Source organism: Mizuhopecten yessoensis, unplaced genomic scaffold (assembly GCF_002113885.1).
Source record: "Mizuhopecten yessoensis strain PY_sf001 unplaced genomic scaffold, ASM211388v2 scaffold10401, whole genome shotgun sequence".
NCBI lineage: Eukaryota > Metazoa > Mollusca > Bivalvia > Pectinida > Pectinidae > Mizuhopecten > Mizuhopecten yessoensis.
Genome location: NW_018408528.1, coordinates 521,050 through 534,560, shown reverse-complemented (window position 1 = coordinate 534,560; position 13,511 = coordinate 521,050). Strand labels below are relative to the sequence as shown.

Below are 13,511 nucleotides of genomic sequence, written 5' to 3'. Positions count from 1 at the left end.
TGTTAAAATGGAGTGATTGCAAACTGACTTTCCGGTTAAAATTTAAGACTTTTAAAACATTGTTGATAAACAACGTGAAACAAATTGATCTTTAATTGTGCTCTTTTGTTTATACGTCAAATTTCATTTTTAGATTTTAGAAACTGGTCACCCTATGCTATAACTTTCAAAAGTTGCCGCTTAAATAGTTTGAAAACATCAAAGAGTTGTTGGTCCTTAGTTAAATACAAGAAATATAGATGTCGCGTTTACAAGGATCGTTCATTATTTCTGTTCACATTTGATTCACCTTTTATCTGTATAACATTTTATTTTATTATAAATTAATATTGTGTTTTTTACGAACATAATAATGTTGATTTTCTTCATCTTTAAATTGATGTCTTCCAAAATGAAACTTCATTAAACACCGCTCCCAGGAAGCAGCATGGCGGCCGGCTCGATTGAAATCCCTCTCCGGGATACAGATGAAGTAAGAAGTCAATATGTTAATCTGAATAATTTGTTTAAACTCGAATTTCGTCTCTGTTTTTACCAAATATAATATCGTATATTTTCTTCGTATTTTTTTTATATATATGAATGACAAATGAGTAAACATACTTCCTCATGTTACATGTAATATGCTGATATGCTGAGTTCGAATTTTATCATTGTTACGTTGAACCGAAATAACCGATCAACTGCATATTATGCTATGGAGGCACTGGTTTTTACATGTTTTATCCCGAGCTATCTGAGTGGATAAATTTCGGACATTCAATGCTTCGTCGTAAGCCTGAACCAAATAGATTAAATGTAAACAATGCGTTCGGACCTTTGTCTGCAGCTGTCTGTTTGTTGACATGATGAGCGAGTCACAGTAGTGTACTGCAGTACAGTTGAAGTTGGAAGAGTTCTACTTGTCGCTTATCGGTTTACTAAGTGTGAGGTGTTGTCTATACTTTGATGTTGGCATTTTTGAGAAGGGAAACATTTAATGAAAAAAATAACAGCAATTTTCATTGATATTCCATGATTTCCTGGTTATGATGTGCGACAGACTTTAGTTATAGGATTATGGTCACCTAGCTCTGTTGTCGAAGGAATTTTCCTTAAGTTTGATCGGTATTGTGTCGGACTGGGAAGGTGGAGGTTGCAGACATATTGTTTGAAAAATTAGTTCAACCGATATTTAATGTTTTCAAAGTTAACATTTCACATGAGATTGCCAATCTCTAGGTTTGTTTTCTAAACATTTATCAAGTAAATGTAGTAAGGTCTGCAGGGGTGTAAAAATCTACTTGCCCAATGCCCAGGACAACCAGTTTTAATGCTTTGGCAAGTGCAATAAGCTGGCCCACTTGCCCCAGGAAAGTGCAATACACTAGTTTCTTACACATTTTTGCACATGTTTCACCATGCTCTCAACTGAAGGCTAAGTAAATGATAAACTGCCTGTAGTTTAATGGAATTAATACAATCAAACATTTATGAAACCAACAAAAATTGATGAAAAACAACTTTATTCTTTGTTTTGAGGAAAAATTAGTCAGTATAATTCTCGCGATGTTTCTATCAATTTAGACAATTTCCAGACTAAAGGCTGACAAAAATAACTGAAATTCCAGCTGAAATGTACAATAGAGATATATATAAAGTGGTTACTTATTTCATGAACAATTCAAAGAGATGACCAGACAACATCATATGGGGAGTCTCCACAAACTTAATCCAGTGTTAATGAATGATGTTTATTAATAGTTCACAACTATGGGACATTAATTAATATTGTTCGACCTGAAAAACCTCACTGCTTATCAAACTGGAAGTCACATTTTCAGCCCCAAAACAACTTCAATGTGTAATGGAGGCAGGTTTTGCTTTATAAAAAGATAATACAATGTACTAGCATATGCCAATTTAGCAACAGGAAAAAGATCCCTCCACACTGGATCAGTAACAAACCTACTGCAGGGACTGGCTATTTTCCACTGTGATTTTATAAGTTAACATATATTTATTGAATATGAACATGCATAAGATACAGCATAAAAGCTTTTTGTTATTCTGTTACTTTAGGTGATCGAGCTCGATCTTGACCAGCTGCCTGAGGGAGATGAAGTTCTCAGTATTTTGCGACAGGAAGTGGCTCCACTTCACATCTGGGTCACTCTTGCTGTAAGTCTAAATCAGTTTCCAACTTGTGACAGTCATGATTAGAGGAATTTTGGGATGCTGTATTGTAGATTCAACCCATAATAATCAGGATCTGAGTCACATCTCAGCGTCAAATGATGTTTTACTAATCACCATGAAAAACATTATTTGTAATTTCATTTTCACTTTTTGAAATGTCCATGTAATTACTAATCCAGCATATTTCACAATCTACTCACTATTTATTAATTATTAATCAGCTCTGGGGAACTACCAGGATGATAAATATATAACAGTCAGGTTTTAACACCGTATTATGCAAATGATTTCAGATATACATACATTTTATTTCACTGATGCTACTGTGGTATTGCCAATATCCTACATGGCGGATTGTAGTTGTGCACATGAAATGCATACTAATTAAATAGGAATATAGGTGACGATAGAAATAAATCATTCAGTAACAATAACCAAAAGTAACAGTGAAAGTTTTTAAAGCTACATTGATTTCTCACGTAATTTTCAAATGCATAAATGATTTGTTCCATTTTTCAGCTGGAGTATTACAAGTCCAACTATGTAGAGGACTTTGTGAAGATCCTAGATGCATCCCGAACAGATGCGGGACTGGACTACCCAAACTTCGAGCGTGATCAGATGCGAGCACTTGACACACTGGCTGCATTTTATGTACAGAAGGCCCACAAAGAGAAGAACAAGGACAAGAAGAGAGAACTGTTCACCCAGGCTACTCTCCTCTACACCACCGCTGATAAAATCATCATGTACGACCAGGTAAATAGATCCTCAAGATAAGAATTTAATGTTCTCTTTAGAAAATGTTGAAAGTATTATAACATGTGTTTCTTCTTTACAACAGGATAATTAAGTAAAATTCCAACAGCATACGGAATAAAGTTAATGCATGGTAAGTAAAAGAACAGCAGCATACTAGCTAAAATTATAGTGGTAAATAAAGTTAAGGCAGTATGCTATATAAAACCACAGCACACTGAAAAATGATAGCAGCATGTGAAATTCTCTCTATTGTTAATGAAAAAAATACTTAAAATAGCAGCATGGTAAGAATGTTTAGGAGCATAAAACTATGTTGCTGGAACTGCTAGAGGTGTATGATATACCAACAGTGACACAACAAAATTATCAGGGACTGGAATCAGGTTATCTGCCGATTAGCCTGTCACCTGTTTGTAGGCAAACATTTTCCAAACTTGAGTTCAGAAAAAAATAACATGTCCAGACTACTTTGAAATCACTTTGTAGATTTCAATGAACCATTGTACACTTTATCAGCAAGGTAGTCATTAATGTCTTGTATTTTTTATTTACAGTTGAAGTTAATATCCTTTTCGATTATTACAGTTATATCCGCTCATAAGTTTGGATTCAGTTTCTTGGAAACCTTGTAAAGTTATTCACCATCATATGAAGTCAAGCTTATAATTCCCATGATTTTTTTTACTCACATATAAATGTATTTAAGTTAACCTTCAGCTTACAATTCTAGTTTTAGATGTACAATAATATTTAAAGCTGTCAATCTTATAAATTTTGCTGATGTGTAAATTGTGACTCCATTAAACTGGCTGTTTTACAGAGTCGCTTGTTAAAGCTTACCTCTGTCTGTCATACATCTATGACCTGTGGTGGCCAAGTGGTTAAGGCGTCTGACCTTCTGCTACCACTAGCCCTGCAACACTGGTTCGCTGATTCGAGGCCTACGTAGGGCAGTCGCCAGGTACTGGCTGTATGTCGTGGTTTTTCTCCGAGGACTCCAGCTTCCCTCAACCACCAAAATCTGGCACGTCCTTAAATGACCATAGCTGTCAATAGGACATAAACACAAACAAACCAAATCATACATCTAACATCTGTGTTGTTTTTGACAGTCACTTGTTGGGGAGAGCATACTTCTATCTGTCAAACATCTAACACTTGTGTTGTTTTTGACAGAGTCACTTGTTGGGGAGAGCATACTTCTGTCTGTCAAACATCTAACATCTGTGTTGTTTTTGACAGAGTCACTTGTTGGGGAGAGCATACTTCTATCTGTCAAACATCTAACACTTGTGTTGTTTTTGACAGAGTCACTTGTTGGGGAGAGCATACTTCTGTCTGTTGGAAGGAGACAAGATGGACCAGGCTGATGCCCAGTTTAACTTTGTGTTGGGACAGGTATGTATTTTGTTATACAAACATGACAACACACAAACTAGAGCAGGTATCATTGTTTAAATACAGTACTAGTAGTATTATAAACACATGACTCTGGACTATAATAGACTGAAGTACACGACTAAACTTGCATTCTAGGCTGTTACAGAAACAGACTGAAGTACCCAAACTAGAGATTATGTTACTTCATCTGTTTCTTAAACTTATCTAACTTCTTTAATTTGTTTTATGTAAACCTGATGGTATCTTAAATATTAATATAACATAGGTTCCCTCACCTGTTTAAATAGTTTCATTTTGTCGCTGTACAAATTGCCCCTTTTAAATGTGTGAGTGTAAATTACTTTACAGTAAATTAACATATGGTGTAATGCAGTTTTCAATAAACATTGATATTTGAGAGTAATTTTCTGTAAAACATTGATATCAGACCCTTAATAACGGCAGAATTTGCTACACAAATAGTGGAATATAATGAGGTTTAATTTTAAGTCACAGTGATTACAATTGTATTTTTGTACAGACCAGCAACAACATTCCATCATTACTGGGGAAAGCTTGTATTGCTTTCAACAAAAAGGATTTCCGAGGAGCTTTGGCTTATTACAAGAAAGCATTGAGAACAAACCCCAGCTGTCCAGCATCAGTCAGACTAGGGATGGGTCACTGCTTTGTCAAACTTAACAAGTTAGAGAAAGCAAGGTAAGCTTCATTCAGGCTTGGGATGAGGCACTGCTTTGTCAAACTTAACAAGTTAGAGAAAGCAAGGTAAGCTTCATTCAGGCTTCGGGTGAGGCACTGCTTTGTCAAACTTTACAAGTTAGAGAAAGCAAGGTAAGCATAATTCAGTCTTGGGATGAAGCAGTTGCTTTGTCAAACTTAACAAGTTAGAGAAAGCAAGATAAGCATCATTCGGGCTTGGGGTGAGGCAATGCTTTGTCAAACCTTAACAGTTGAGAAAGCAAGGTAAGCTTCATTCAGGCTTGGGATAAGGCAATGCTTTGTCAAACTTAACAAGTTAGAGAAAGCAAGGTAAGCATCATTCAGTCTTGGGAAGAGGCTTCCTCTTATTTAGAGTTACTTCCCTTGGCAAGATATTGATATTTCATTTGGATACATTTTTTGTGTATAAAGAGTTTTAGAGAACCCTAGTTGACTTAGACCAAGAAATGACCTTATAATAGACGGTTCTATGTGGAGTAGTTTAAGGTAAGACTATGACTAATGTTTTTTTAATATTTATACTAAAGTTTAAATGCATAAATAAGCTTTAGCCCATAATTATGAATTCTAAAGTATGTTGTGTGTTTCAGAATGGCATTTGAGCGAGCTCTCCAGTTGGACCCCCAGTGTGTAGGTGCCCAGGTAGGAATGGCCATCCTTGAGGTGAATGCCAAGACACAGGAGTCTATTATGTCTGGTGTTCAGCTTCTCTCCAAGGCTTACACCATCGACTCATCCAACCCCATGGTCCTCAACCACCTCGCCAACCACTTCTTCTACAAGAAGGTATGCCTATAGAACTGATACACATAAAAGTTTATACAAATAGCTTCATTCAAGAAGGCGCGCAAAAATGATATGCATGTATGTACATTGATCATTTACAGGTACACTGACAAATCCAGATACTTTGTGTGTAGGAAGACAAAACTAAGTGATTTGTTTAATTTGGCTGACAAGCAATCAATAAATTTGACGAAACATCCCAGATGAATGAAAATCTGTCATATAGAATGTATTTGTACAAAAAGACTACAAGGAAAATATATATCGTATAAGAACACATTGACAGATAAAGAAACATTGAAGGTATTTGCACAAACCATCAACAGATGTGTGGAAACGAAAGGTCTTAATACTACTATAACTTGACAAAAAATGTGATCAGTAGATCACAATGAAATAACCTTGAAATCCGTTTCCTGAACTGAACTATTTGTTATAAACATAATCATAATAGAAGGTTATTTTTTGACAGGATTACCAAAAAGTGCAGCATCTTGCATTACATGCCTTCCACAACACAGAAAATGAAGCCATGAGGGCAGAGAGTTGCTACCAGCTGGCAAGAGCTTTCCATGTACAGGTAATAGGTTATGATCCATACTAGAAAGAATTTGAACCGTGTAAAATGACCAGTCAAGGGCTAACATAGAAATCTTCAAAAATATTCTGAAATCACATACTTTCAAAATGATATGTACAGTAAGTGGAAACAACAAATCTGAACCTGTCAGTATCTAGAAGTTTAAAATTATTTGTGAGAAGGTTTCCCAGTACATTTAATTGTACCGTTTGGACCAGTGGTTCAAGTGCCGTCCGATCCCCTGCTCTCATGTATAGTTTGATACCTTGATGTGACGTTGATTGATGTCATTTTGATTTACCATGCCATGTGTTATTTTCAGAATGACTATGACCAGGCATTTCAGTACTATTACCAGTCCACTCAGTTTTCCCCGTCCAACTTTGTTCTCCCGTTCTTTGGACTTGGGCAGATGTACATCTACCGTGGAGACAATGAAAATGTAAGTTAGTGTTACAATATCTAAAAGTTCATTTCTGTCGAAATGCTTCTGTTTTACAGTTAACAAGGTATTTTACATTTTTTTTGTGACAGTGGCCAAAATAAAGTGATATTAAGAGAAATTGACATAAAATCAGGTGATAATAAAATAATTGAATTGCATAGATTATAAAGCAGGAAAAACGGTGCATCAAAAAAACATGATAATAACCGAAAAGTGACATTAACAGACGTGATATTAGGTGAAATGTACTGTTTATACAGTGATATTAACTGAAGCTAATGTATTAACCCTGTATTGGTCCTGTTTGGTGAGTTACCTTGTCCTATGAAGAATTTTCTTGAAGCAGTTCTATTGTGTCTGACAGGCTTCCCAGTGTTTTGAGAAGGTGTTGAAGACCCAGCCAGGAAACTATGAGACCATGAAGATCCTCGGCTCACTGTATGCAAATTCTCAGGACCTTGGAAAAAGAGACATCGCCAAGGTAATGCTCAGAGTGTAAACAAATCGCTACAATGTATATGTATTACCTTAGAGGTCTTTCTCAAATTTCATATGTAAGCTTTGTGTGGTCCATAGTTGTACGCGTTTCATATTGGGACTGATCGGGAAATCTTTGATTTTGAGAGCTCATGTCTGTTATTGCTATATTACAATATTACAAGATGTACTTGACAGAACTTTCTCAGTTTTCATTATATATGCATGCTTACCTTGGTCCACAGTTATGCATGTTTCATTTTGGACTGATCAGTAAAAACAAGATTGCTGCTAGGTAGCCATCTTTCTCCCAAAATAAATAATTACCTCAAAAAAGCAAACTCTGAAACTCAGCTGTTATGAAATTTTAATCAAAAGTCACCCTTGTTCTCCCTGTTAACCCTCATGCTGCTAAGACGGGTCGTCAGTGCTACGCACAGCATATGCCATTTCTCGATCTGTAGGTTTTGATCAGTAAACAGGAAATGTGAAATCGGGTTGTTGCTATACCAAACCCGAATGTGTATAGTAGAAGGGTTCTGATTGGTTGTTTTGTCATTACTTTCGATATTCCCAGCAGTGTACCATTATAATAACCAAAGGTGTGCGAGAGAATTTCAAATCGAAAAAAACGTCATAAAAATGGCAGACGTGTAGATTGAAGTGATGAATATGATGGTAAATATTTATTCTCCAGCGTCACCTACGATGATAATTAAGGTTTTGAAGGGTTTGACATGGTTGATGTGGAAATACTTCGGTGTAACATAATATGTAACTTTCCAATGAACGGCTTTGTGCCCTATGCAAACAGGAAAATATTGGCAGACATAGGCGCACATGTCGTCTGCAGGTGAGGCGGAATTGAACATTGGCATTGATACGTTTTGAGCTGATTGATTTATTCAAACTATTTATCGATGATTTAATCATAAACTAGACCGTAGCTAAGTTATATCTATATGCCGACTGTGACAGTAAATATATTGAATGACAACCTGAAACCTGTAGCAAATCACATGCAAGTCTTGAAGAAATATCTGACCTTTTTACCTGAGAACCTCCGTGTAAATGTACAGCATCTTATGTCAAAAATGAAGTTAAATATCTCTGTTATCATTTGCCAATCACATTAGCTGACAAAGTAATTTTAAAATGATCTTTCTTGTGCTTAAATCCGATTAATTAAAAGTTTCACCTTTTCTTATTTTTATTACCACCTGTACAGGTAAATACTGAAGCAACTTTAGAATTAAAAACGTTATTATAAACTAGAGACAATGACAAACAATTTTCCTATAACTTTTATTCACACATAACAAATATTTTTCAAGTTATGCACATTTGAAAAATCAAGTAAATTAATTTATATTTCAATAATTAATTAATTCAGCAGTGGTGTCCCTTTGCTAAGAAGTCTGAGTAGCAGTCTAAGAGTTAATACATTGTATTGTATCTACAGCAACATTTGAAGAAGGTAACGGAGCAGTTTCCAGATGATGTGGAGGCGTGGATAGAACTTGCCCAGATATTGGAACAGACTGATGTACAGGTAAGCAGGTGGATCACATACAACAATATAAGTACATGGTACATACAACAATATAAGTACATGGTACATACAACAATATAAGTATGCTGGGATTCAGAATGTTGTTCATTTGTCTGTAGAGACAAGTTTGCATGGACTGCGTCTCCTAAGGTTTTTCAATGAAATTTTTTGCACTTCATCTGTATGCAAACTAGTGTAAAGTAATAGTTTAATTTCCCTTTGAGAATAGTGTTGATAAGTCTGTCACAAACAAATATTACCATTATTAGCTCACCGGATCCAAAGGACCAAGGTGAGCTTATGCCATACCGTGGCATCCGTCGTCCGTCCGTCAACAATTTCTTCAATTAAACGACTTCTTCTTCTTAACCACTGATTGGAATTTAACTAAATTTGACTGGAAGCATCCCTAGGTGGTGGGGATTCAAAATTGTGCAAATGGTGGGGCTATACCCCCCCTCCCCCACCCCCACCCCCCGGGGGGCTGTGGGGCGGGGCAATTTGGCTATATTGCTTTAAGCAACTTCTTCTCTGGGACTAAGAGATGGATATCGACCATATTTGACTGGAAGCATCCCTAGGTGGTAGGGATTCAAAATTGTACAAATGTTTGGGCTTACCCCCCAGGGGGCTGAGGGGCGGGGCCAAAAGGGGGCAATTTGGCTATATTGCTACAAACGACTTCTTCTATAGAACTATGTACTGGATATCAATCATATTAAATCAAAAACATTCATGGGAGGTAGGAATTCAAAATTGTACAAATGGTGTGGCTGACCCCCCAGGAGGCTGAGGGGCGGGGCCAAAAAGGGTTATTTGGCTATATTGCTTTAAGCGACTTCTTCTCTGGAACTAAGAGATGGATATCAACCATATTTGACTGGAATCATCCCTAGTTGGTGGGGATACAAAATTGTACAAATGGTGGGGCTGAGGGCAGGGCCAAAAGGGGGCAATTTGGCTATATTGCTATAAATGACTTCTTCTGTAGAACTATGCCATGGATATCGATCATATTTGGTCGGAAGCATTCATGGGAGGCAGGGATTCAAAATTGTACAAATGGTGGGGCTGACCCCCTGGGCTAAGGGATGGGGGCCAAAAATTTTATTACTTGGAAATGGTTGAGATCCCCACCATGTAACCATATATACAATTAGTGATTATAAAGAAAAGAATGCACATTTGCTTCCAGAATGGCTCTAGGGTCTGGCCCCACCCTTGGAGACATAGTCCCTGGGCCATAACTTTAAATCGGTTGAGATCCCCACCCAAAAACTATATTTACAAATGCTGGGCATAAAGAGACAAATGCAGTCATGATATTAGAATAGACACTGGGGTCTGACCGAACCCCTAGGGACCTAGTTTTTTAGTCACAGCTTGGAAACAGTTGAGATCCCCACCCTATAACCATATATACAATTACTGTGTATAAAGAGATGAATGCACATATGCTTCCAGGATGGCCTTGGGGACTGCCCCACCCTTGGAGACTTAACCCCTGGGTCATAACTTTGAAATGGTTAAGATCCCCAACCAAAATGATATATACAATTGTTGGGCATAAAGAGACAAATGCAGTCATGATATTAGAATAGACCCTGGGGTCTGACCGAACCCCTAGGGACCTAGTTTTTTAGTCACAGCTTGGAAACAGTTGAGATCCCCACCCTATAACCATATATACAATTACTGTGTATAAAGAGATGAATGCACATATGCTTCCAGGATGGCCTTGGGGACTGCCCCACCCTTGGAGACTTAACCCCTGGGTCATAACTTTGAAATGGTTAAGATCCCCAACCAAAATGATATATACAATTGTTGGGCATAAAGAGACGAATGCAGTCATGATATCAGAATTCACCCCAGGGTCTGCCCCACCCTTGCAGACTTAACCCCTGGGTCATAACTTTGAAACAGTTGAGATCCCCACCCAAAAACTATGTATACAATTGCTGGGAAAAAGGGACAAATGCAGTCATGATATTAGAATTGATCCTGGGGTCTGGCCACAAACCCTAGGGACCTAGTTTCTGAGTCACAGCTTGGAAACAGTTGAGATCCCCACCCCATAACCATACATAAAATTGCTGGGCATGAAAAATCGAATACAGATATGCTACAAGGATTGGCCTTGGGGTCTGGCATAAACCCTTGGATCTTGTTTGGAGAATATTTTGCCATGATTGCTTAGATATCCAGGTGAGTGATACAGGCCCTATGGGCCTTTTGTTAAAGAGTTGAAGGCAGTATCAGTTTGTACCCTGCAGCTAACTGTTCTAGTTACTAAAAGATCACATGAATAATTGGTATTTTAGAGAAATGAAAATAAATACTTGCCTTATGGAAGGACCAATTTATGGAAGTCAAATTTGATTGTGTAATAGGGAGCTCTGTCTGCTTATGGTACTGCTACAAGGATCCTTAAAGAGAAAGTGGAGGCTGATGTACCACCAGAAATACTTAACAACGTGGCCGCCCTTCATTTCAGACTGGGTAACCTGCAGGAGGCCAAGGTTTGTACTGTAAAGCTTCCTCTACACAGTCACATGCAGATATAACCTATTTTATCTTCTTTGAATGGCCACAGTGTTATATATAAATGTTGCAATCATAACATGTTTCTTGTATGATTTAAACTAAGTTTGAAGCTGCATTTTGCCCAGATTGGTTTCTTTTGTCTTTGAGGTTAAATGTCCTCAACAACAAGGGTCACATGAGGACAGGGTTTTGCCCACATATCGGTTTAATTAACCTCCACACTACACGAGCAGCTGTAGGAAAATAAAACCTATTCATATTCAGTCTGAAAGTAAATTGTTGCTATTCATACTTGAATATTTAAGTTTCATTCTATGAATTATTCAAGATACATACAAAACTAAACTAACTTTTGCTGGTCAGGGGTGTGTGTATGAGCCAATCACTGTACTTGTTACAGGCTCTAAGCACAATTATACAAATGTTACAAACATTCTGGTCTTTTTGATTTATGAAATTATACAAATGTAAAAAGTCTACTGGCTTAAATGATTTACAGAAATGTTATGAAGCCTCCTTGGAACGATCAAAGAGTGACGCCCAGCATGACGAGACCTATTACAGTGCCATCTCTGTGACAACGACCTATAACCTCGCAAGGCTATATGAAGCCACTCATGAGTATGACGAGGCCGAGAGGCTATACAAAAACATTCTACGAGAACATCCAAACTATGTCGACTGTAAGTATTGTTTACACTTCTATAAATAACATACATTTGAATTGAAAGTATTAGAACTATAGTTGTAACACAGATACTGGGTGGATGCAGTGGGTAGCACAATCTTCTTGCACCAAGACATCTGGAATTCAATTTGGGTGTGAAAAAAAATGGAATCACCTGCTCAATAACACTGCACACTACTACTTGAGCCAACAAGAATGATTGATATAAAATAATAATACAATTAGTGTGACCATCCGCCTCCAACATTATACACTGTGTGATCATCCATCTCCAACGTTATACACTGTGTGATCATCCATCTCCAACATTATACACTGTGTGATCATCCATCTCCAACATTATACACTGTGTGATCATCCATCTCCAACATTATACACTGTGTGATCATCCATCTCCAACATTATACACTGTGTGATCATCCATCTCCAACATTATACACTGTGTGATCATCCATCTCCAACATTATACACTGTGTGATCATCCATCTCCAACATTATACACTGTGTGATCATCCATCTCCAACATTATACACTGTGTGATCATCCATCTCCAACATTATACACTGTGTGATCATCCATCTCCAACATTATACACTGTGTGATCATCCATCTCCAACATTATACACTGTGTGATCATCCATCTCCTTCATTTTACACTGTGTGATCATCCATCTCCAACATTATACAGTGTGATCATCCATCTCCATCATTATACACTGTGTGATCATCCACCTCCAACATTATACACTGTTTATACATAACTAAAAGAATCAAGGAAACAGTTAAAATGTTTATTAACGATAGTCCGAAGACTATAAACCACAAACGAAATATAAACCTTATTTCTTTGGCGTACATGGGGCTACTCACTCATTAACCAAAATAACAATAGGCTTGACTCTGAGAAAAAACAGAGAAGCACTGTGCAGTAACATGCTAAATCAGCTTGACTCTGACTTTATGAGAAGTAAGCTTGACTCGGTAGACCCTGGAGAAGCAACGTGACTCGAAAAATCAGAGAAGCTATGATAATGGTAATATTCAGCTTGACATGGAATCTGTGAGAAATCACTTGACTCAGAAGATTGAGCTCTTGCTTAAAGAAGTGATTTGACTCCAGACCAACAAGCAGGCGATATAGAACAAGGTCAGACTAGAGCTTGACTCTAACTTGTAGAGAAGTGCTTGACTCTGAAAGACTCATGAGAAGCCCTTGACTCGTACAAGGAGAAGTCTAGCCTAACTTCAAAATTTTAACTGCACATTCTGATACAACATAGTAAAACTTAATTGATAAATTGTAATAAAACTGTATGAATGTAAGAATACTTAAGAAGGGCGATTGGGGGTAAAAATTCCCCAGAATTTAAAAGCC

General features: G+C 37.2%; 1 protein-coding gene across 3 annotated transcripts in view; it reads left to right on the top strand.

Moving 5' to 3' along the window:
• Window positions 1-387: 387 nt before the first annotated feature.
• The window catches only part of LOC110460437 (RNA polymerase-associated protein CTR9 homolog), a 51,435-nt gene continuing 38,311 nt past the window's right edge, over window positions 388-13,511 (top strand). For 2 of the 3 annotated variants that reach the window (XM_021513327.1, XM_021513326.1), the window contains exons 1-12: window positions 388-472; window positions 2,062-2,160; window positions 2,698-2,937; window positions 4,249-4,338; window positions 4,862-5,040; window positions 5,652-5,847; window positions 6,320-6,427; window positions 6,750-6,869; window positions 7,237-7,353; window positions 8,812-8,901; window positions 11,295-11,423; window positions 11,948-12,131. In XM_021513327.1, coding sequence (XP_021369002.1) covers window positions 428-472; window positions 2,062-2,160; window positions 2,698-2,937; window positions 4,249-4,338; window positions 4,862-5,040; window positions 5,652-5,847; window positions 6,320-6,427; window positions 6,750-6,869; window positions 7,237-7,353; window positions 8,812-8,901; window positions 11,295-11,423; window positions 11,948-12,131 — 1,597 coding nt within the window. In that variant the 5' untranslated portion in view covers window positions 388-427. Of the gene's footprint in view, window positions 473-2,061; window positions 2,161-2,697; window positions 2,938-4,248; window positions 4,339-4,861; window positions 5,041-5,210; window positions 5,305-5,651; window positions 5,848-6,319; window positions 6,428-6,749; window positions 6,870-7,236; window positions 7,354-8,811; window positions 8,902-11,294; window positions 11,424-11,947; window positions 12,132-13,511 lie in introns of those variants that run through there. The other variant, XM_021513328.1, reaches the window with a different exon arrangement.